The sequence below is a fragment of the Amaranthus tricolor genome, chromosome 17 (genome assembly GCF_026212465.1).
Source record: "Amaranthus tricolor cultivar Red isolate AtriRed21 chromosome 17, ASM2621246v1, whole genome shotgun sequence".
NCBI classification, from domain to species: Eukaryota; Viridiplantae; Streptophyta; class Magnoliopsida; order Caryophyllales; family Amaranthaceae; genus Amaranthus; species Amaranthus tricolor.
The window spans coordinates 8523926-8548740 of NC_080063.1; the positions used below are offsets into that span (position 1 = coordinate 8523926).

The 24815-nt window shown below is 33.2% G+C and overlaps 3 protein-coding genes across 4 annotated transcripts; 2 read left to right on the forward strand and 1 right to left on the reverse strand.

Moving 5' to 3' along the window:
- The first annotated feature begins 241 nt into the window (after positions 1-241).
- Positions 242-9815, forward strand: LOC130804324 (uncharacterized). The gene is made up of 5 exons (XM_057668718.1): positions 242-1057; positions 2764-2822; positions 2968-3096; positions 7930-8065; positions 9210-9815. The coding sequence occupies exons 1-5, from the start codon at positions 356-358 to the stop codon at positions 9564-9566; spliced, it is 1383 nt and encodes a 460-aa protein (XP_057524701.1). The 5' UTR covers positions 242-355; the 3' UTR covers positions 9567-9815.
- Positions 9816-11362: 1547 nt separating this feature from the next.
- LOC130804454 (myosin-binding protein 3) lies at positions 11363-14555 on the forward strand. 2 transcript variants are annotated; one of them, XM_057668888.1, is made up of 3 exons: positions 11363-12084; positions 12956-13376; positions 13467-14555. In XM_057668888.1, exons 1-3 carry the CDS (start codon positions 11490-11492, stop codon positions 14050-14052), a joined length of 1602 nt encoding a protein of 533 aa, XP_057524871.1. In that variant the 5' UTR covers positions 11363-11489; the 3' UTR covers positions 14053-14555. The 2 variants fall into 2 exon arrangements, with proteins under 2 accessions (XP_057524871.1, XP_057524870.1); XM_057668887.1 differs by having other exon boundaries at positions 11364-12084; positions 12956-14555.
- Positions 14556-17069: 2514 nt separating this feature from the next.
- LOC130804161 (uncharacterized) lies at positions 17070-23075 on the reverse strand. Its single transcript, XM_057668509.1, has 10 exons — positions 22520-23075; positions 22148-22285; positions 21604-21804; positions 19553-19690; positions 19357-19475; positions 19110-19242; positions 18841-18970; positions 18664-18743; positions 18345-18491; positions 17070-17849 (listed from the first exon to the last, which is right to left on the reverse strand). The coding sequence occupies exons 1-10, from the start codon at positions 22940-22942 to the stop codon at positions 17634-17636; spliced, it is 1725 nt and encodes a 574-aa protein (XP_057524492.1). The 5' UTR covers positions 22943-23075; the 3' UTR covers positions 17070-17633.
- Positions 23076-24815: the final 1740 nt, after the last annotated feature.

Below are 24815 nucleotides of genomic sequence, written 5' to 3' on the forward strand. Positions count from 1 at the left end.
CAGTGTGTTATTTTGATTATTTATATATTGAACTATACACATCTAAAAATAATAAAAAAATAACTGTTATGAAAATATGCGATTAAAGAATCCCACTTGACTATATTTTTTCTCACATATTAACTATAATATTTAAAATAAACTTAAACGATAAGCAATGTCTCGTTACTATAATCAAAATTTAGCAACTATTTTAGAATGTGGAGGGAGTAGTATCCATTTATGGCCAAAATTAGGTGTATCTACTAGAAGTATTTAGTTCTTCTAGTAACTAACATCCCACTTTTGACACCCAACAGTACACCAGCTTCAACCTTCAACCAACCCCACTTGTTTCCTCCACCGAGCTCCAACAATGTCGGTATGCTGCTGTGGTGTTGAATGCGTTGTTCTTATAGGCTTCTCTCGTTGGTTATGGAAACGCTGCACTTACATAGGCTCTAACGACAGTGCTACTTGGCCTTCAGCTACTCCCGAAGAATTCGAACCAGTCCCTCGCATCTGCCGCCTTATTCTTGCTGTCTACGAACCCGACATCCGCAACCCTCAATTCGCCCCTCCTGGTGGGTACCGTTTAAATCCTGATTGGTTCATCAAACGCGTCACTTACCAACAAACTCAAGGCCGAGCTCCACCTTACATTATCTACGCCGATCATGATAACCATGAAATTGTTTTAGCGATTCGTGGGTTGAATCTATTAATGGAATCTGATTATAAACTTTTACTTGATAATCGACTTGGAATGCAGATGTTTGATGGTGGGTATGTACATCATGGGCTTTTGAAATCTGCTATTTGGTTGTTGAATCAGGAATCCGAGACTTTGAAGAAGTTGTGGGTTGAGAATGGAAGGAGTTATAGGATGGTTTTTGCTGGGCATTCTTTAGGGTCTGGTGTTGCGTCTTTGTTGTCTGTTGTGGTTGTCAATCATGGGAATAAACTTGGGGGTATTCCCAGAAATCTTGTTAGGTGTTATGCGGTTGCACCTGCTAGATGTATGTCGCTTAATTTGGCTGTCAAATATGCTGATGTTATTCATTCTGTTATACTTCAGGTGATCTTGATTCTACTTTTTTTAGTTATTTTGGGCATCATATTTTGGTCAATGTGATGTGATTTCAATTATTTTTGCAAGATTTTACATTTGTTTAATTGCAAAAATGGTGTATACTAATTAGGGAGTGAATATACTGGGGATATTAATGGGTTCGTATAACTGCACAGGTTTTCTAAGAGGGAAAAATATGTTTTGAGAATAAAAAAGAGGAAAGGGAAGGAAGGTTTCCATTTCTCATAATTTGGATAAAAGTTGGGTTGGGAAGGAAAAGGAGGGAGGGTATTCGAACAATTTATGTCCCTTCAATTTCTCATAAACAAATTCCATTCAAAATTGGAAAAATTTGAGCGGAAATTTCAATTAGCCTTCTTCACCCTAATATTGCTTGAATAGCATGTCATAAATTCTTGTATGGATTGTTAATGAGAAAGAAAGAAAATGTGAAGCTAGCAAAGAATGAGGTACTTGAGGGTGATTAATATTAAAAATTTTAAGCACACAATAGTACAACCAAATATTTATTTGAGATTATAGATGGCCTTAAGGAATGAATGCTTGTTATAATCACTTAGCAGTTTATGTTACATTGATGTTATCATCTCTCTCACAAGTGCTGTTTACCATTACTTTTAGGTTACTTTTATTCTTATGTTTGAGTAATTGGGACTTGGGAGGCAGTTTAGGTTTATTTTCACATGTTTATGCACATTTATACTTTAGAGTAAATTGGTGTTTTGTGTGATTATGGGTACATTTGAGGCATAAGCTAATGAATTGGGCGTCTTTGAGCATGAGTTGCTAAAGAGATTGAGAATTATGGAGCCTTGGAGCTTTTGGAGTAGTTGGGACTCGGGAGTGATTTGAGCTTATTTTGAGTGCAATTTACCTTGCAATGAGCTTGGTTAGTGAGGGAGCGATGGTACATTTGAGGCATAAGCTAATGAATGCTTGTTTGGAGGCTTGAGGGAAATGATGGGTGCATGATCCCCGTGGTGAAGCTATTGTATTTCTTTGCTTTGATAGATTTGTGTGTTTGATGTGAAAATTTATTTACAATAAGTGCACGGTTTACGTGCAGCAAGTGGGCTGAACACAAGTAAGTTATTATTTTACTAAATTCTTAAAATCACACATCAAGAAAATAAAATAAGAATTAGATTTTCTTTATCCAAACTACTAAAAGCTGTAAATCTATGGGATGAACTATATGAATTAAAGATCTAGGTGTTTGTTTGAGACATATAATATGTTGTTGGAAAGCTCTTAAAATCTTCTTTCCAATGATACTAGCCTCGCATAATTCTGACTTGTATATTAAAAGTTATGATCAAAATAGTAACATATGTTAGATTTTTGTCTCCACTTTGGGCTTTTAGACTTTTAGTTTGTTTTCTTCTTTTCTCGATCCAATTCCTTGTTTAGTGTTTCTATTCCTCTAAAACTCGTATTTTTCCACAGAAAATACTCATTTTACTAGCAAAAAAGGTGGAGACACAAAAATTCTAACCCAAACGTAAAATCCAATAAAAAGTAGAAAAATGGCATAAAAACACATCATTTAAGCTCATAAATTAGGGAAAGAATTATGTTATGGACTTACCAATGTTTTTGCTTAGAAAAATCATGACTATTGCTTGATTTTTGACAATGTTAACTGATGTCCACAAGAATCCTCACAACAATATGTTTATTGATTTATTCAGGATGACTTTCTACCAAGAACAGCCACTCCATTAGAAGATATCTTCAAATCAATCTTCTGGTTAGTCATATTCTAAGTCTCTAAAAATTTGAAAAGGAAGAGAAGTGTATTTCTTTTGAGTTGTTTTATTCTTAAATTGGAATTCTGTAAAAAAGTAAGTTTGTTACTCAAATTTCTCAAACCAGGCCTTAAATGCTTTCAACAGCTTGCCCTGTTTGATGCTTTTGATTTGCTTGAGAGACACCTTTATTCCAGAAGATAGGAAGCTTAGAGATCCAAGAAGACTATATGCTCCTGGACGAATGTATCATATTGTAGAAAGGAAGTTTTGCAGGTAAGTTAAGACTTGCATTGGCAGTCTCTTCTAATGTTAAGAATGATAGCTAAGCCAGTTATTCTGTGGATTTTATTCATGATCCAAATTTTTCTGATTAGCCATACACATATTAATATCAAATATAGTAAGAATCGCTTCTAGTGGTAGCTCCTTTCTATACTTTTGATATGACGCCATCCTTTTAACCTTTTCATCCCCTATATGATTGTGAATCTAGGTATTTATTGCATTGATTATGAGTGCTTCAAAGAGCTAGGAGTTAAGATATGTAACACTCTCAAATTTGTACTTTTAAATCTTTAGAAAACGTGCTTCACGATATGGGGTTCAAAATTTAAGAGTGTTATCACCACACTTAGTTCACTAAGGAAACTAATGTAAAGAATAAAAACTAACTTTATTAAATGTGACTCTAAAATATTCAATATTCAAAACCTTAAAATTCAATTTTCTAAAACAAATTACATTATAAAAATTCAAATACTATTGATAATACTATTCCTCACTCTTCATAAATGTGTTCTCATCGGAAAAAATAAATAAGAAGAAAAATCGAGTAATTCCAACTCCATCTCGCAAAATAATAATTTTGTAAGATGATTTGAAAGTAGTATAATGTTCTAAAGAAAATATTTATATCATGATTGAATCTCATTTGCAGTTACGGCTGCACAAAGTTTGGTTGAAACCGCAACCAAACTTGACCAAATCGTAATTCAAGTATTTGGTCAGGTCTAAGGTTTTCCAATTTGGTCTACAATTTGTTTGTAAGAAAATTACGGTTTCGTTGGTTATGTAAGAAAATTTGGCTCCAGTTCGCGCGGTTTTTTGCAATGTTAGTTTTTTCCGTTTTGTTGGTTATGCTATAACTACCAACGGTTAGATATATTCTGAATATATTGGGATGAATTGATTTAAGGCCGACATCGGTTCGTAAATCGAGGTTGTGTTTTATGAAGCGATATTTTACTTCATGAAATGTAGTATGCTCTTCTATAAATAAAGAAGGCATGTGTGGGTTATTTCCTACATCAAATTTTCTGAATTCTCTTCCTCTCTTGCACTTTACATAGAGAACTTGCAATCATCGATTATAATTTCTGTTTTCTTCTTCCATTTAATTTTTCTCATGTCGTTCTAATTTACTTGTGCTAGGATTTTAGTGAAATTCTTTGTATCTCAAAGCATATTTCCGGCATACTTTCTCAAGCATCGTAGTAAGGAGGAAATAATATTTTAGGAAGAGAGTCTCGCCTAGATTTTATATCAAGTCACATACAAAACCTACTTGTTACATTGTTCGAGTTTGAAGATCGGTATCGTGGAGATCTCGGTGGTGTAGATAAGCATAGATCTTGGATTGTCATATGTGATTTTGTAACCTACTTAGTTTATGTAACTTTGTTTTATAAAGTTTGTTTATTAATTTAAAGTCACATTTACAACAATCTAAAACATTATTTCTTGAATTACAATGGCAAGTTTCAGGGATTTGACTACCAACTTTGTCAAACTTGACAAGTTTTTTGGAAATGAATTTAGGAGATGGAAAAATAAAATGTTCTTTCTCTTAACTACTTTAAAAGTTGCTTATGTAATAAGTACACCAAATCCTAGTGAAAAGGAAGATAGACTCTGGAAGATATCCGTGCAAGGAGTAAGTGGAATAACGATGATTTCATCTGTAGGGGTCATATTTCCAATGGCATGTCTGATACTCTTTTCGATGTCTATTAAAACATTGAATCCGCTCAAGAGATGTGGTCGTTACTAGAAACAAAATACATGCGGAAGATGTATCCAATAAGAAGTTTCTTGTAAGTCATTTCAATAATTTTAAGTTTGATGACAACCGATCCATAATGGAACAATTTCATAAAATACAAAGGATGTATGATAATCTAAAACGTCATGACATATAACTCTTTGTTGTCTCTATTATTATTGATAAATTGCCACAAACATAGAAAGATGTAAAGAACACCCTCAAGCATAAAACGAAGGAGATTGATCTTACCCAACTTGCCACCCATCTTCTTATTGAAGTTGGGATCCATGAGTAAGAGAAAGGGAAGGATCATCTTCGATCTCTACCATAAACATGGTTGGAGAGAATTCAAACAAATCTAAGTTTGTGAAATTAAGAAAATGGGCTCTAGTTCTTTCAAAGGGAAATCTTCTAATTTTTTAAGAAACCTATGGTTGATGGGTGTTGGTTTTGCAGAAAACCTGGACATCGCAAGAAAGATTGTTTTCTCTTCAAGAAGAAGAATGCTAACAAAGGGGAGGCTTTTTTAATAGCCAAGACCCCGTGAATGAAGGTATTTCGTCACTTGTGTTTAAATTTAATTCTAGTTTGGATTTAAATGAAACAAATAATGATATTTGTTGTGTGCAAGATGATCTATCATGGTACATCGATTCAGGTCCAATCTTAGGAGCATAAACATGTAAAGAGCACCTGAATCGATGTACCATGATAGATCATCCTGCACACAACAATATTTGTTTCAAATCCAAACCATAATTAAATTTAAACACATGTGAGGAAGTACCTTCACTTCACGAGGTCTTTCCTATTAGAAGCCTCCTCTTTGTTAGCATTCTTGTTCTTAAAGAGAAAACAATCCTTCGTGCGATGTCCCAGTTTTCCACAAAACCAACACCCACCAACCGTAGGTTTCTTGGAAAAATTAAAAGATTTCCCTTTGAAAGAACTAGAGCCCCTTTTCTTATTTTTCACAAACTTAGACTTGTTTGAATTCTCTCCAACCATATTTATGGTAGAGACCGAAGATGGATCCTTCCCTTTCTCTTGCTCATGGATCCCAACTTCAATAAGAAAATGGGTGACAAATTGGGTAAGATCAATCTCCTCCTTTTTGTGCTTGAGGGTGCTCGTTTCATGTTTGTGGCAATTTATCAATAATACTAGAGACAACAAAGACTTCAACCATTTTTATGTCATGACGGTTTAGATTATCATACATCCTTTGTATTTAATGAAATTGTTCCATTATGGGTCGGTTGTCATCAAACTTAAAATTATTAAAATTACTTGTAAAAAACTTCTTATGGATGCATCTTTTGCTATATATTTCGTTTCAAGTAATGACCACATCTCTTGAGCAGATTTAATATTTTGATAGACATCGAAAAGAGTATCAGAAATACCATTGAGAATATTACCCCTGCATATGAAGTCATCGTTGTCCCACTTACTCCTTGCGCGGATATCTTCCTGAGTCTCATCATCCTTTTCACTAGGGCTTAGTGTACATATTACATAAACAACTTTTAAAGTAGCTAAGAAAAATAGCATTTTCTTTTGCCATCTCTTAAACTTATTTCCTACAAACTTGTCAAGTTTGACGAAGTTGGTAGTCAAATCCCTAAGACTTGCCATTTGTAATTCAAAAGATGATGTTTTAGATTGTTGTAAATGTGACTTTAAATTAATAAACTTTATAAAACAAAATTATAAATACTTAGTAGGTTACAAATTACATATGACAATCCAAGATCTATATTTATGTACACCATCGAGATCTCCAAGATATCGATCTTAAAACTCGAACAATGTAGCAAGAAGGTTTTGTATGTGACTTGATATAAATTCTAGGCGAGACTCTCTTCTTAAAACATCATTTTCTCCCTACTACGGTGCTTGGGAATGTATGCCGGAAATATGTTTTGAGATTCAAAGAATTTTCACTGGAATCTTAGCACAAAGAAACTAGAACGATGTGAGAAAACTTAAATGCAAGAAGAAAACAAAAAGTTACAATCGAAGATTGCAAGTTCTCTATGTAAAGAGGAAGAGAATTCAGAAAATTTGATGTAGGAAATAACCCACATTCCTTCTATATTTATAGAAGTGCACACAATATTTCATGAAGTAAAATGTCATTCCTTGAAACGCAACATCGATTCCCCTACCAATGTCGTTATTATATCAATCCATCCCAAAGTATTCAGAATATATCACATTTTAACCGTTGGTAGTTATAGCTTAACCAACAAAACGGATAAAACTAACATTGCAAAAAACCGCACGAACTAACAGGCCAAAACACAGTCACTCGACTGAAGCCAGTCGACCAAGCAGTTGAGCCGGCTCCAGCCACTTGCATAGGTGTCAACAAGGTGAAATTTATTTGAAATATTGAAGTTGATAATTATGTTAATTGGTAATCATACAAAAACCAAGTCACAAATCCAACTAATTAAGCCAACTTCATAAATGTTACTTGGCATTGTTATTGTAGAAAAACGTCGTTTTCATAGTCATCAGCTGAAGCAGTATTATTTGCCTCTCCATATATCATCCTTTAGGATTTAGGACTTGAAACATCTTTGTGGATTACGCCATATCTTGAAGGGTAACAGCCTGACAGGCTAGTTGCATTACATATTTTCTTTCATATTGTTTTCTGGAGTGCCAGGATAATGGATGTCCACCTATCTTGATACTCCAAGTAGATAAGGCTTTGAATTAGCCATCAAACAATTGGAAATTAGGAGCGTAAACTTTGACTACAAGCCCTTTACTGATCTAGAGTGTAAAATTGCAACACATCATTTATAAAAGAGAAGGAGCTCGGCCATATTTGCTTATATTTACTTTTAAATTTTTTTTTGCATAGATTCATCATACGTGTTATTGTATCAATCAAAATTGTTTCAATATTTTCGACTATCTGCTTCCGAGCATGTCTGCATGCAATGTCTTATACAGTTGTACACCACACAATTACTGATTCTTTGATGTAAAATCTGGAGCCGTGGTCGTTTTCAGAATGACTTACTAACTGTTTATATCTTTTTCAGATGTGGAAGGTTTCCTCCAGAAGTCAGAACGGCTATTCCTGTCGAAGGAAGATTTGAGCATATTGTGCTTTCCTGTAATGCTACATCTGATCATGGAATTCTTTGGATTGAAAAAGAAGCAGAGAAGGCTTTAGAAGTAAGTTGATTCAACTCAGCATCTATTTTAATATCTCAAGCTCTCTTTTAGTAGCTGTATGTAGCCTCCGAAATCTCTGTGTTAGACCAAAATGTGATGCAAATCATCTTGTCTACCAAAAATAATAAAGATGATGGATGGAGGAAACAAGTAGATATCATTAGATGAAAGTGCACTTGTAGTGGATGAGTTATGTGCACGTTTCTCTACTTTTGTCACGTTTTGGTACTTACGAGGGATGTCTGGGATGAGCTTTCTGATGTCTAATGCATAGTCAATGGTAAAGGTGTTCATTCGGGTCATTTCGAGTTAGGTGTTTCGGCTCGGTTTGAAATCGGGTTTTGTGTCCATATTGTATTTTTCATAATTGTAAATCATCATGGAAGTCGGGTCAAATCGGGTTCAGTTACAAGGTCATCTAGATTTCGGGTCGTTGGGTCTCACCTCTAATTATTGCTATGTGTTTTATTGTTAATTTACAAAAGCTCTAAACCAAGGGGATTGCTGAGCTATGGGTTGTACTCTGTAGAGCCACTGATCCATGACCCTTGGACTGACTTATGTGAATCCGCCCTTTTATGGGTTCTCCTCTTGGAGATTACCTTCCGTACTACTTGGCCTGGTTGTAAACTAGAGTTATTAGCTATGTTTCTTGGCTGGGTGAAAGAACATAGTTTTATAAACCAAAATTTTGAAAGTTCACATTGCATAGTTAGTCACCTATGATGTGAATTTTTAAGGTCAGGTATAGCACCCTGCCTTCCCCGCCCCTTCCGAAAGGAGTTTTTTTGACTACTTTGGTTTTAAACATTGAATATCTGGAGATGATTGCTGTTAGTAGACTTCGGGTCCATTCTAGAAAGTTCATCTGAGTTTACTTTTCCAAACTAAGTGATATGTGAGAGAGATTCATGATTCATCTTATTAACTTTTATCCGATCCTGAAATACGCCTTACAAAATTATCCCCTAGTCGTAGACTAGGAGGAGTCTGCAAATCATCAATTAGAACTGTCAATTGTGCAGGCTTATTGAATTTGGATTAGCATTGTGTTTGAAGTTATTGTCATTCATAGATAAACAGAAACTATTGATTTGCTCGTGTTAAATAGGATTTGAAAACTTGATGTTACTTTTTTTTGAAGATAATGAAGGAGAGCTGTTCCGACACAGTAACGAGTCCACCAAGAGTGCAGAGGATTGAGAGATTGCAGACTATTGAAAAGGAACACAAGGATGCTTTGGAAAGAGCGGTAAGTCTTAAGGTGCCTCATGCAATATCTTTCAACAAGGAATCCTTTGAAGATGCAAAAGCCGAGGAGGAGGAGGAGGAGGAGGAGGAGGAAGATGATCCGAACGAGGAATCATCAAACACTCAACCGAAATCAAATGGTGGGAAAGCTAATTGGGATGAATTAATAGAAAAGCTATTCACAAAGCCAGATTCCGAAGAATTAAACCTAAAAAGAGTTGAAGATGCACAAGGATCCCAGAATTCTTGATTTTTTGAATTTACCATTATATCTTTTTGTATATGTTTGTAAATTGATTTTTGTCTATTGTAGTTTCATAGCATCAAATTGCTGTGTTACTAAAGAGCGTAGACTTATAGTAAGATATAGCGAGAAAACAGCAAGTGTGTATTCTTTTCGACTACTATTTTTTTAATTTTTTTTACTTCGGTTTAGGGGTGAAAGTTTGTTAAGAGATGCAATAAATATGTTTTGCTTTTCTTGTTGTTCAAAAACAAACGATCACGTTCTTAAGGTTTTTGTAATGCTGCCAAGTATTGTCTAGTTACTCGACCAAACGCATAAACTAAGGGTTATAACTAATAACCCTAGAATATGCCCCTTAACATGAAACTTCATCGAGATAGAAAAGCGGATGTTGAAGGATGGACTAGATTCAAACTCGTGACCTACAAGCAATAGAACCAAATGTAGCTAGTAATTGAATCATTACACAGTTAACAAAATACTCCTTGATTGAATATGATGGTGGGAAACATAATCAACACCTCATAAAAGTTAAAGCCGAAACAACGATTATTAATTTCTATATCCAAAGGCTTTACTTTATGCCTCTAGCTCTCTGCTATCAGATATAATTTTTTTCCTTCACCTACTCTTATGAGAGAATCATTTTTCGGTGAAACGAACTTTAAACAAAGAGTCTATATATTGATTATTTGTATTAATTAGGCTATTCAACCCATGTATATGACTCGATAGTGAAACCGTCTCATACAAGATTTAGTTTGTTTTCTTTCTTTGTTTTAGAACTCTTTTCTTCAAACACACTGTTACTCTTTAGATAATTAGATGTGATACTCCTATTCCCTTTGCTCTTCGGCTGTCTCATTGAAATTTTTTACTATTAATATTAAGGATTAAATTAGTATATTGACAAGCGTGTAAAAGTGAATTGACTCTAAAGTTGATAAAAGGGAGTATTATTTATTGTTTTAACAATTTATTTTCAGTATTTTGTTGATAGTTCTGGCCTCTGGGACCATTTAAAGTTTACAACGAGTATTATTTAGAGGGAAAAAAAAAGTCAAAAAAGGGACATTTTCAAAGTTGTGGCCATCATTGTGCCTTACTTTTACTCTTTGCCACTTTTCCTGGCCATCCCACGAGTATGGGCCATTATTGACACCTTAACTCATCTTTTCTTTTTACGCAAATTCTTAAATAAGACGGTTTAATGGTAAGATAATCTGACCCATGTACATTTAATCTATCAAAATGATCTTATAGTTTCAAAATGATCAATTACAAAAATAGAAAATTTGAACTAAATAAGCAAAATAATATGAAAAAGTCAAACAATAAGCAATGTTTTATAATATTTTCCAAAGTAAGCACTTTTTTCCCAGAGCTGAGGTTTGGGTTATTCGCTGTTACTAACAGCAAACAAAAAGGCTGGTAAAAAAAAGTCAAGTTATTTGTTCGTTGCTACTAACAACGAATAAAGACTTTGATTTTTTTTTACCAGGTCTTCGTAATAACTACAAACAAAGGAGATCTGGTCAAACAAGGTCAAGCTTTTGTTCGCTTAAGTAACGGCGAACAAAAGTTTAACCCCGTTTGACCAGGTAAAACCTTTGTTCGCTGTTATTTAACAGCGAACAAAGAACTTGACTTTTTTTTGACCCGCCTTCTTTGTTAGCTTTAGTAACAGCGAACAACCTAAACCTCAGCTCTAGAAAAAACTGACCATCTCATTGCAAGACGGTCTTATACAAGGCGAGATGCTTTTTTCTATACTTGAACTTTTAAAGCCTGAATGTCATTTTTCTTTTACCTTGTTTGGTTCAGTGTTTTACTTCTATTCAAACCAAGAATACAAAGCATAATTCTGTTACAAAACCTACATGTTACAAATATCTTCTCAAACAGTTTCTTAACTAAGAACTGATAATGGCTCCTAACATAGCTGCAATCCTAACCCAAAACAGCTACAAAATCATCATTGTTTTATCATCTATATTTCTTGAGTGGATCCTAATACTTCTCCTTCTATCTAACTCTTTCTTTTCTTACATAATTACCAAATTTGCAGCTTACTTTAACCTTAAACAACCCTGCATTTTATGCTCTAGACTCGATCATTTGATCGAGCCTTCAAAAACCGCGGATTTCTACAAATCTTTAGTTTGTGATATTCATGCTACTCAAATATCAAACTTGGGTTACTGCCCAAATCATCACACATTTGCTGAATTACAGCAAATGTGTGGGGAATGTTTTCCCAAGACACCCAAAAATGTGCCATTTTGTGCATTTGACAGTAATGAAAAGTTTCGAAAATGCTTGTGTTGCGAGAAAATATTGGGCGATAAACTTGATACATCGCGCTGTTTTACTGTCAGAGACGGGCTAGTGATCAGTGATCATGGTAATCACAGTGGTTCAGAATGTGAACATCAGATCATTTCTGATGTTGGAAGTTTTTACCTTAGAGAAACAGCAGAAGAGGACAGTAGTCAAGGTGATCAAGTTGAAGATCATGCAGGTAGAAATGATAGTTTCTTTGTATAATGCATATGTTTCCAAGTATTTTGTAGCAATTGAATCCGTGTTACTCGGACTCTTCATCTTACTTCACGTATCTGTGTCTGATCTTTGATGTTTGGACATTAGTATTACACTTAGACACTTCATTTTAGGCGTAAAATTGAATATTTAGACGTATTGACACTTAGACATGTACCAATATCCAATAACAGTACCTGAGTCTAAGTAACATGGAATTGATTAATAGGCTCAATCTGGTTGGTTCTTCCTTTACCTTGCAGTTGAAGTTTAATAGAATATAATATATTATGGGGTCTACGACCATCAACTTAAAGCTTTTGGTTGAGTTAGCTCTTAGAGCCAATGTGACAAAAGGTCACGGGTTCTAATCTCATCCAACACTCATTTCATTTCAAGTAATATATTTATATAAGACCAGACCAGGTATGAGAAAAGCTTGTGCTGCATCCATAAATCTAATTCAAAGGGCTCTTACGTGAGGAACTAATAGTCATTGCAGCTACAACCATTAGCTTAAGCCTTTGATTAAGTATATTGTATACTCTATTAGAATTGTAAGTAGAAATTTTCATATTTGATATTTATGGGGTTTTGAATTTTACCTTGAAAGTCAAACTATTGTAACATAATCCACCAGCTAATTCGCCTTTTGAATTCAGAATTCGCTCAAAATTGTTGAAAAATAGCCCAAAATCGACCATAATTCGCTTTTTCCGATTCACAATTCATAATGAAGATTAGCTAATCATGCTTCTTGGTTTTGGATTAATCAAGTTGTTAAATCTTTAGTCTCATGCTTCCTATAACATAGTATCACTAATGAAAACAACTTTCTTTCACTGTTTCAGTTGGAAAGCAGATGGAACATTCTAGAAGTGAAGACAAGACACTATCCAGTGCAGAGTCCCACTCTAAAGTGGTAGAGTTTCAGCACACAAGTCATCTAAGCAAGATGTTAGGAGGAGATCGTGATGTTTTCTTTACACTAAGACAACTCAAATTAGATCTCGAAGCAGAACAAAAAGCTCGAAATGAGCTGTACGCAGAACTAGAAGCAGAAAGAAATGCTGCTGCAATTGCTGCAAATCAGACAATGGCAATGATAACAAGGCTTCAAGAGGAGAAAGCCGCAACACAGATGGAAGCACTACATTATCAAAGGGTAATGGATGAGCAATCTGAGTATGACCAAGAAGCATTGAACGTCTTAAATGAGTCAGTATCCAAGCTCGAGAAAGAAAAAGAAGAGCTCGAGAAGGAACTAGGAAGGTATCGTGAGCGGGTTTTGGATTACGAGGCAAAAGAAAAGGCGATGATGTTGATTCAAAAATGTAACGAGAATTTTTGTTCTTCGTGCAGCATTGATAATGACAGTGATGTGCTATCTATTGATCTAAACAAGGATACATCTCTTATGGAATGTTCTAAGCAATGGGGTGCCATTGAAGATTCATTGGAGGAGCTCGAGGAAGAGAGAATGTCGATAATAAAAGAGCTGAAGGAGTTGGAAGAGAAGCTTCAGAAAAGTGCAAAACAGGATGATCAGAACTTGTTGGAGGAATCAGAACCAAATGCAGATTTGTGCAGCCAAGAAGTGAATTTAGTCTCTTGTTTTCCTACTTGTTTACCGAATGAAAATCACCCGAAAACAATGGCTTCTGTTGCTAGGAAGTTGCTCGATCTTGTTGAATCAGATGATGATATAGAGAGGGAAGACATGGGGTTGACTAATGAAGTTGGGTTTGATAGAGAAACCGAAAACAAAAGGGTTGCAATGGAAAAGGAGATGAATCATGTATATGGAAGGCTACAAGCGTTAGAGGCAGATACCGAGTTCTTAAGGCATTGTATCGCGTCTGTGAATAAAGGGAATGAAGGATTAAGTGTACTTCAAGAGATCTTGCAACATCTCCGCGAGTTAAGAGATGCAGAGATTTGTTTGTGATGGAATGTAGTTAGTGTTGTTGCACTGAGTGCGCGCATTTCTCCTTGTCGTCTCCTTGGAGGGGGCACGGTATGATCTGTCTGCTACCCTTCTCCCTGAACCCTGACTTTGTGCGGGATACTGGGTTGTTGACTCTTGATTCTTGTTGGTGCCCAAGTCTTTCACTCATTTGTTATGTTTTTGGTTCTTTATGATCTTTAAGAATTAGACAATCTTATCTTCTACCTTTTGAAAGAGATTTTGAATTTATGATATGATGAAAGGAACCCCAAGCATAGAGCTAAGAGACCTGTTTCTAGTTGGTTTTCCCTCCATTTTAGACAAACAATGCAGAGTTTAAGCAATAATGCAACCATGAACTCAACCAGAATTCAATGCTCTCCATGATGTAGGAACTAAAATAGATGCTTTTAGTGAAATTTCAACTAAAAGTTACTTAACATCAATCACTTAAGAACACATGTATAAATATATATATGAATACATAAAGTTATAATAACCTTTGATGCCTGACTTCTATAAGAAAAGAGGGAATGAGTATTGCAAACTATTGTATAATATATATTAGTATCAAACCATTAATACCTCTAATCTGTCCACTATGATCTGGATCAGGGTGTGCTATCACCAAGAAAAATAAGAATGAAACAAGAACGAAAAAGATTACTTTTGTTTTTTATTTTTCTTAGTCGATTTCTCTATTAACGACAACTACTTATTTATATACAAAAGGTCAAAAAATCTTATTTGAAAATCTTTTTCCAAATAAACTCTAATATCACTTCTTTTACCTTAATTAAATTCATGGTCAATGATAACTTATCCTTAATCTATTTTTAGTGATCTTTTAGGAGTATGCATTTTAACTTTTTTTAGTCTAACTTATTAGTCTAAAACTGTACGTTATTCTCTAGTAAGCAACGTCTTCATATTAATCTCATACATATTTAATATTTATCGTTAGATTGATCCTTAAACTTAATCTTTCAATCTCCCACTTGTTCGTAAACAAGATAACAATACTAGAATTCCCTAAGTCTCATGATATCAGATTTTACCAATATAATTCACAACTACTTGTAATACTAAAATGTTACCGCAAAACCCTTTCTTGCTCTCTTTGATTTTGAACTAATCTTACTTGAATTACAAATTTGCCCACAATGCATGGTCATGCTTTAATTCTTAGTTCTCACTCGCAGGTGGCCCAAATATCAATTCTATCGATATAGAACGATTTATTAAATCTTGTAAAACCAACTACTACTACTGACCCAATTATTGTCTTTATAATCATAATTTAAGGTGAAATTTAACAAAGTTAAAAATAGAACAATACAACAATGTAGTAAATGATTACTCATGTCTATAGAATCCATTAAAAACGTTACTAAGAATCTATAATTAGAATCTGTCACTGTCACGTCTCAATATATTTGATGGATATCCGAATAATTGAATAGGCATCTCTATGTTTCCATATTGCAAATAATCTCTTGAGTCCTACTCTGTGATAAATTAAGGGTTATATCATTATGATTTTGGTCCACCTTGTGAAACTCCTCTTTTCAGAACATTTCTAATACTCCCGCTCAAAACCATATCTTTAACAAAATACTAAATTAAGATTAAATATAAACAATTAATTTTTGATAAACCTACATAAATGTGATTTTACAATGATAACAACGACAATCATTTAAATTTACGAACTTTTCTGTCTAACCCATAGCCTTAGTATGACACTCATGTTTAGGCTATGGTAATTGTTTACTCAAAAAAACCTGCGACATGGTCATCAATATAAACTTGCAGATTATCAAATTTCTTTTAGAAACTGATTTTCTGAAAAAAAAAGTTTCCTAAATACAATTTTAATCTTTTACGTGATCTCCAAGATCACATTTCATAATTTCTAGCATTACATGCAACAACATGCAATAACGTACTTTCATTCTGTAGTAAAATATGTTATGGTGTTTTGTTGGAAACTTTTTCAACTTCCTACACTCTACTTAGACTAAAGAATCGAGAATCATCTTAATTTGATCGGAAAAATTACATCTGTGTAACCACCAATTAAATGGGTTTGGCTCTAGATCTAGGGTCTTCCAACCCAATTTCTCTCTCTAAACCAATTTGAGATTTAGACCTACTAGATCGTCCAAGACCCATCAGACCCACTGTAAATTTGACCTACTATAAAACCCCAAAATCAATTTTAAATTTGTTCTAAATCTCTATTCAATTTAGACTTATATACAACTTATAAATCCATTTTAGTACTAATGAAACCTCTAAAATGCAAAAAGTTTAAATTTGAATAATTAAATTAAGATCCATTTAGAATCAGTTTAAGACCTTAGATCTATCATACCTGATAGGTCTAACTCTAAGTCCAAAATATTTAGAGCCTTAAGGGTTCGAATCTTGGTATGGATTCACTAAAAATTAGTGGATCTAAATAAGAATTTTATTAAACCCAACCCAAAATTGACCTTTGACCATCTCTACATTTGAATTTGCTTCTATTGTAGAAAAAATATAAAAGAAAACTACATTTGAATTTTGCTTCTCTCGTTTCTTTATTATTAGTTTTTTTGTTTTCTTTTATTTTGTAGTTTTTTCTACTTATTTATTTTATTTATAGGCTTTTAATTTATCTTTTCCGTGTAGTTACATTTCTTTATCTTTTTTGAGCCGGAGGACTCCTTTGACCGCGCTCTCCTTTATGGGTATGAGTTGCTGCCGTCCTTCCCTCCCCAGACTCTGTCTATAGTTTTTCTACGAGCGGAATACACTGAGTAAGATGATGATGATGAAAACAGAAAAAACTTTCTTGATTATTTCAATAAATGAGAAAAAAAGAACTTTGTATAATCACTACAAATGAAAAACAAAAAGAAAAGTAAAAGAATAAAATACTCGAACTTGCTCTGATACCACGTTACAAGTTACAATTACAAAATAATTTCCATTGTTTAGACGGAGAAAAGGACGAATGCACAAGAATGGAAGAGAAGAAAAGAGATTTCTTATTCATCGAGACACATATATATACATGAGGTTGAAAGATGTATAACAACCTCTTAACAAACTAACATATGTGGCATTACAAAACAAAATACATGTACATATAATAGAATTAGTTATGTAATGAAATCGCGTATTATTAAACCAATATAATTAACATAAAAACATAATATCTAAATACAACATTGATACTAAGTATTAAAGCAGGAATCAAAGTTTATGCAATCCACTTTCATGATTGGTATATCTCTATTTAAATTTTCTCTCTTGTGTTATGTTGGTACGGTGTATCCAGAGTTCGAAACCACTATAAAAAAAATAGCAAGACTACCAAACGAATCTTAATCAAACTCCTAAAAAATGGGGAAACGTCTTGCAACTATTATCGCCAACATATCCATATCTACTCTGAAAACACAATACATGACATACAATCTATTTGGGTATGTCTGGGGCTGCTTCTATTTTATGGGAACCACGTCGTTCCCCCAATTATTCATAAATGATCTCAAGCATCTCTCAGCAACTAATTTAGAATGTAAAACTTTTTATAATCCTTGATAAAGTCTTTGCCAGTAAGAGGGCTCGTCTGGCAACATAGTGTATGCAATTGCAGCAGTAACTGCAATAATCGAAGACAACACAGCAGCCCGCTTTCCCCATCCTTTGGAGAAATTGGCAAGTAAAGACTTGCAATATTTATCGGCCTCATTCAACGAGCGTTTCTGATCTTCAAACTCTTTTCCAGCCAAAGCTAGTTCAGTCTGTAAGGAGTTTTAAGATTTAAAATCAGCGAATATAGGTTTGCTAGAATAATGAATAAAGTCTTAAGCAGCTTAAAACTAGGAATCACACATAAAATATGTTTCCTTAAGAAGTTTGTTCAATGCTAGCGTCATCTAAAGGAAGAAACTTACTAGGAAATGAGGAATACAACAAAAAATTCAGAGAGTAATAGTTGAATCTATTTTAAGCAGGAAGAAAAGAGTGGAGAGCCAAAAGAACACCACAAAGCAAAATGATGCTTATACTTTCTATAGCGTCACCGTGTGATTGAGCAGATACGTGAAATTTAGCAGTCCCCTAACCTCATCCTAACACGAGGGCAAATCCCTTAAAGGCAACTGTTTTCCAAAAATGCAAAGATCACAGCATTGCACAAAACATTAAAAATTTTGAAAGTCGAAAACCATAACACGCCATTCTAGTATCTTTCCATATAGTATATATCTTTCAAATTTCATGCTGGTCACAAATACCTTTTTCTTGAAACTCTGAAGAATGGTTTGCACTTGCTCCACATTAGATTCCGGAGAAGATTCTAAAGTAGACAGAAACTTCTTTCCTTCAAATAGCTTCTTTAGAATGATGACGCTTCCCTCGATATTGTCCAAATACAAACGATCCTGTTCAAGAAACATTAGAATTAAAAACATATGAAGAAAGTGGAAAAATTTCCCCAAGTATATACAAGTTTGGAGAAAAACCTAAAGAAACTAGAGGCAACAGCAGGAAAAAGAAAAAACAGAAATCCTGACAGTCTCATCAAAAGAGGAAAGGGCCGAAGAAATTCCTCACCCATTGCTTATAGCATTCTTGATTTTCAGTCAAACACCAAATAGCAACATCTACGGCTTCTTCAGATAGTGAATAAACACCTATATCATAATTTCTCAATTTAGAGAAAAAATAAGGTTCGTAATGATACGACTATGGACAACAAGAATACCAATACAGCAGAAAAAAAAATCGCACCTTCTTTGGTAGCGTTTATAGCAAGGTCAAAAATCTGCTGGGATACTTGTTTCAATGCTTTGCCTCCAGAAGACCCAGCCAAAGCAACCTCTTTTAGGATTGGATACACCGCATGGAACCTATCTGTTTCCTGTGCCAACATAAAATTCACAACAGTTTGCATAATTTTAGAGAAGGAAAAAAAGATTTTTTTTTTGGAAATAGGAAACAAAAATAAAAGGTGAAAGGGACGAAATTGTCCTGCAACATATTCAGTTCCTGATCTGCACCTTAATTTTGGCAGAAGCCAACGGGAATGACAGTTTCATTAGAGTAAAAAGAGCTGCAGGTGGCACAAGGCGCTCTCCCTTTCTTACAACTCCATTTAGTAGTAATTGCCGAGCTTTTGGCATTAATAAAATTCTGCATACACAATAAAAAGGAAAAGTAAACAATTTTGAAGGGAACTCAAAGCAAAAAGTTGTACGCCTGTAATCTAACAAAGAGAAAAAGTTTTGAAGTTCTATCAATTACTACCTTTCCACCAGCTGCAAAATCAAGTCTCTGAATTGTGGAGTAACAGCGTTCTCACTTAGCATTGGCAAAAGAACTTGGATCCACATATACAATCCTACAACCAAATCTCCCTGGCAAGCCTACATGATGCAAGCTTGAATTACAGGCAAGAGTATTGTTTTAAGGAGCTTATTCAAATTCGATCATACAAAAATACCTGAGTAATCACCCAGATAGTGAGGTAAAGTTTCTCTCGACCAAAGTATTTTTGGCCTTCCTTCAAGATAGGTAGTTGGTTGAACAATACGTCTGGTTTTCGCCGAAGTACCATTGCAAACACAATAAATTTCACAACCTAGAGCAAAGCTCGAAACAAGACAAGTATGCTTAATTTGACGGTCAAATACAGTACTCTGATGATTAAAAGAAAATGCTTACATTTAATACCAGATATACCTTGACATTCAACTTGATTTTCCTTTCTAAAAGCTCTAGCAAGAAGTAACACGTAGAAAAATGAAGCTCAATTACGTATCATTCAGAAAAGTAGAATTCAGAGGAGTTGAGGAGCATAATCTACCAAAATCTATGTATCTCAACCTCCCAAACATGCATAAAGGAAAGATAGAAAATCCCTGTAGCTATTATTGTATCTATCATCTTGTAAAACCACAACAATCCAATGAAAACTCTTGTCAGGAGCCTATAAACTTAATTATTGCAAAGTCAGTTATTAAATTAAGCTACTGACACAACAACAAAAGCAATACAGAGACTTTAAAGTTGTGTAATCTTCAAAGTCATCCCCACATTGCCATTGGTTCATACTGAGCTTCTCAATCCAACATATTTTATATTCAATAGAATATCGTAAACCCTGGACTATCATATAGATTAAGAATATCAAATACAAAGCTAATTAGTTAATAAAACTTCTATCAGTACATGGGAAATAAAACTCTTGAACCATGTTATACACTTCAACTTGTTATACATTATCAGTGCTGTGATATCTAATGATAATCCTCTTGAAACAAATCAAGCTTCTTCTGCAGCATATGTGCCCAACATAAATATGATAGGCAAGACGGTTTCCATTTCAAAATCTCAATCAAATATCAATTTCATTTTAGTAATTAATTTTTTTTCATAGTTGGAAAGTATACTTCCAGGTCATTCGATGTTATACAAGCATAAAAACTGAGCAACAGCAAATAAGTTTCTCCGATCCGAACAAAATAAGCATTAGCAAATTGGACACAAAATAAGTAATCTACTGAAATAACGTAAGAAAATTCATGCAGTATAGGAAATGAATGGTACTCCTAATAGTTAATTTAATTTACAATTTACAAGAGAGTGAAGTTTGAAAATAAAAAGGGAAAGAGAAGGTCAAAAACTTTTTGTTATAACTAAAGGGACTTATCTGATTAGAATATAAAGTCAAAATCATACTATCCAGTACTAAATTTTGGATAAAAGATAAACCCAAGAGATGATATCCTACAGAATCTTTGAGAAAAACTAGGTTAAGAAGAAGACACCATGTTATTGGACACTTCCTTGAACCACTTAGACCAATATATTTTAGCTACATGAATTCCATGTGACTTTTTTCTTTTAACTACAGAGCAATAGAGTATTCATAAACATGTCAACAGTGTACTAACAATGAGAGAAGAACTTCCACTCTCAAAATTGTATCCAACATTTAAACAAAATTTCCTCTTTCTCATCGTTCATACAACTTCATAAGAGAAATCATTTTACACAGTAAAATATCCAGATTCACTGCAGTGTATGGAGGAGTGGAGCAGGGCCCTTTGTACTTCAGTCAGTACATGATCTAGCGACCAGCATTCAAGCTAAGAGTTCAAACAACATGAATTACTTTGACAAATAATGATTATGATTATTAAATGAAATATGTCAAGTAATGACACCCACACAAAGCCAAAATCATCTTAAAAATATGGCTCAATAACCGACTACAACGAAATCCAAAGAATCTATTGTGTCAAAATCAAGCATCAAAGCCAGTTCCTCCTGCCTAAATATCAAAACAATCATATGCATTATCATTAGATGCTCAAAGACAACCAATAAAAGAAAAAAAACAAAAATCTACTCACGGTGTATGCATTTAGACTGTCCATTAACCACAAACTAGCAAATTATTGGGTCATACCAGGATCATAGGACAGAAGCTATAGCTAACAAAAAGGTCTTTTACTTAAAGATCCTTGAAACAGTTTTAACAAGATGTACCTGACACTTTGAAGGAGGTGATTGTTGTTGAAGTCGAGCCACCTTTTTGGAACCCTTAACAGTTCCTTGATGAGTTGGTAGATCAGCAAGAATGTCATCCCAAAGCCATAAAACAAAAGAACCAAGAGCATCAACAGATTGTTTGTTTAACCATTCCATAGAAGTCTTGTACACAGCAGAAGGTACATGACAAAGAGGTATCTGAAATTTCAAAAACAATCACTTTCTTCTATGTTTCAAAATGCAAGAATGATTATATTAGTCAGTTCTAATTCATTAAAAATTAAGGATAAATAAAGGTTGCAGATCACATAGATGATTCTCCTTAAAAATGACAAAACATGATTAATTAATAAAAACCCAAAAATTTCCTTAGGTTTTTTTATTCTACTATTATAATGACTTTTATTATTTTCAAGGAATAGAAAAGAATCCTCTTTACCAAATTCTAAATGTAATATTCCACAGTCAAATTATAGTCAAATTATCAATTCAACCCTAAAGCGGAAAACGAATGGAATTTTTATCATGTTTAACAACTTACATCAACCATCTCTGAAACACTTGATTCTTTCAAAATCTTTAACCAGGGAAACTGCGTTGATCCCACCGAACCAAAAGCTTTCCCATAAAAATCCGCGAATCTCATCAGCTGTATATCCGGCTGCGATTCATAAGTTACCTATCCATAATTTTTAAAACATTAATTAAAAACCCAACAAATTTGAATGACTTAAATTAAAACCCCCAAAACAGTGTGATTTCATTTGAAGTTTCAATTTGTATGTGGACGCAGCCATCTGAAGTTTCATAGCTTTCTTTTCCGCCTATGATTCCATCAAAATCAGAATCAAACAACTCGGAAAAAAAACAAAAAAATAAATAAAAAAAATTCATTTCAAATATGATCACTCACAGAAATATCAACAAGATAAGCAGCAAGATGATCAGCATCAATTTCATCAGCAGCTTGAGAAATCGAAACCTTAGGCTTCTTAACCTTTTTAGGCTTAGACTTCTCAGCCTCTACAACATCAGCATTGTCATCATGTTCAACGACACCGTTTTCAACAGAATCACCGCCGGAAAAACTCTTAAATTGATCAAGGACAGCCAATTGAGCCTCGACGACTTGACGATGACGATGATCAACACCAGCGGAGGAATTTACCGGCAAGTCAGAAAACTTTCCTTTTTGTTTACGTTGACGGCGTGACACCGTTTTCCATTCAGAATTTGAATGATTGTTAGAATTGTAGTAGTAAGAATCGCCATTAAAACCGAAATCGGAGTTTTCGCTTAGGATTTGTTCGATTACAGCAGCAGTTTCATTCTCCATGTTTATGTAATTTTGGTCCGGGAAATTTAAGACAGTGTTTGGTGGGAAGGGAGTAGAAGTCGGGGAGATCACATTGAGGTTGGAGAGTGGGGCCAATTTATGGACTTGTTTCAGCTAGTGCCGTTTTACACGTGGGGGCTATCAAGGCAGGATACACTTATTTTTTCATTATAATGGAAAGATATTGATCTTTAAAGATTTTTTTAATTATATGGGAGGATAACATAATATTTGCTCCATTTGAGATTAAATACGTCGTTTGAGGTTTAAAATAATATTCCCTCTTATTTGTCTCATTTGATTTTTATTAATTTTTAAGTGGTCAAATGGAACCACATGTAAAAGAAAAAAATATAATTTTTTAAAATTTTTATTGGGGTAAAGTAGTGTAACAGACTCAAAAATCTTACTCTTAATCTTCCGATTAATTATTCTGAATTTTCAATTCAAATCTCTAATCCTTTGGTTGTTCATTTCAAATATTAAACTTTAAAATATTATTTTGTTTAAAATCTTTTTATAAGCACTAAAACTTTATTTTATTATTTTATAGTACGAAAAGTAAAATTTTAAAATTATTATATTCACAGTTTTGTAAAACGTTACTTAACTTTCTTCCTTAAACTAACATTACTACTTATTATTTTAACCTTATGACTTTGATTTAATTATTTTATACATAAAAATTAGTAGTATATTTATTATTAACTTTAAGTATAGTTTAAGTAAAATTTTCTAAGTGAACTACATATATTTATGATCAAATTTACCCATTATTTTAAAGTATATTCACTTGTACATATTAGAACAAAAATTTGATGAACCAAAATCCTTTCTGAGTAACCCATGATGTTCATCACTTACACAAGCTATCACGATTTCCTTACACAAGCTAACCTTCTTCTACAATCCAAACTCTTACACATTCACTTACACACTTCAACTTTTACATATTCACTTACACACTCCAACTCTTACACGTTCACTTACACATTTCAACTCTTACATATTCACTTACCATTAGTGGAAAAAACCTCATTTACTGCGGTTTTTTGGCCATAATATGCTGCGATTTGGGCCCAATCATTAGTGATAGCAGCAGATGGCCTATTATAAATGTTGCAGTTTAAAACCGCAGCAGAAAAGTCAACCATATGCTGCGGGCCTCCATAAAACCGCAACATATAGTGCAAGACTATATGCTGCGGGCCTCCACAAAACCGCAGCATATAGTTTTGAACTATATGCTGCGGTTTTATGGAAGCCTGCAACATATATATATATATATATATATATATATATATATATATATATATATATATATATATATATATATATATATATATATATATATATATGTATATATATATATATATATGTATATATATATATATATATATGTATATATATATATATATATGTATATATATGTATATATATATATATATATATATATATATATATGTATATATATATATATATGTATATATATATATATATGTATATATATATATATATATGTATATATATATATATATATATATGTATATATAAATATATATATATATATATATATATATATATATATATATATATATATATATATATATATATATATATATGTATATATATATGTATGTATATATATATGTATGTATATATATATATATATATATATATATATATATATATATATATATATATATATATATATATATATATATATATATATATATATATATATATATATATATATATATATATATATATATATATATATATATATATATATATATATATATATATATATATATATATATATATATATATATATATATATATATATATATGTATATATATATATATATATATA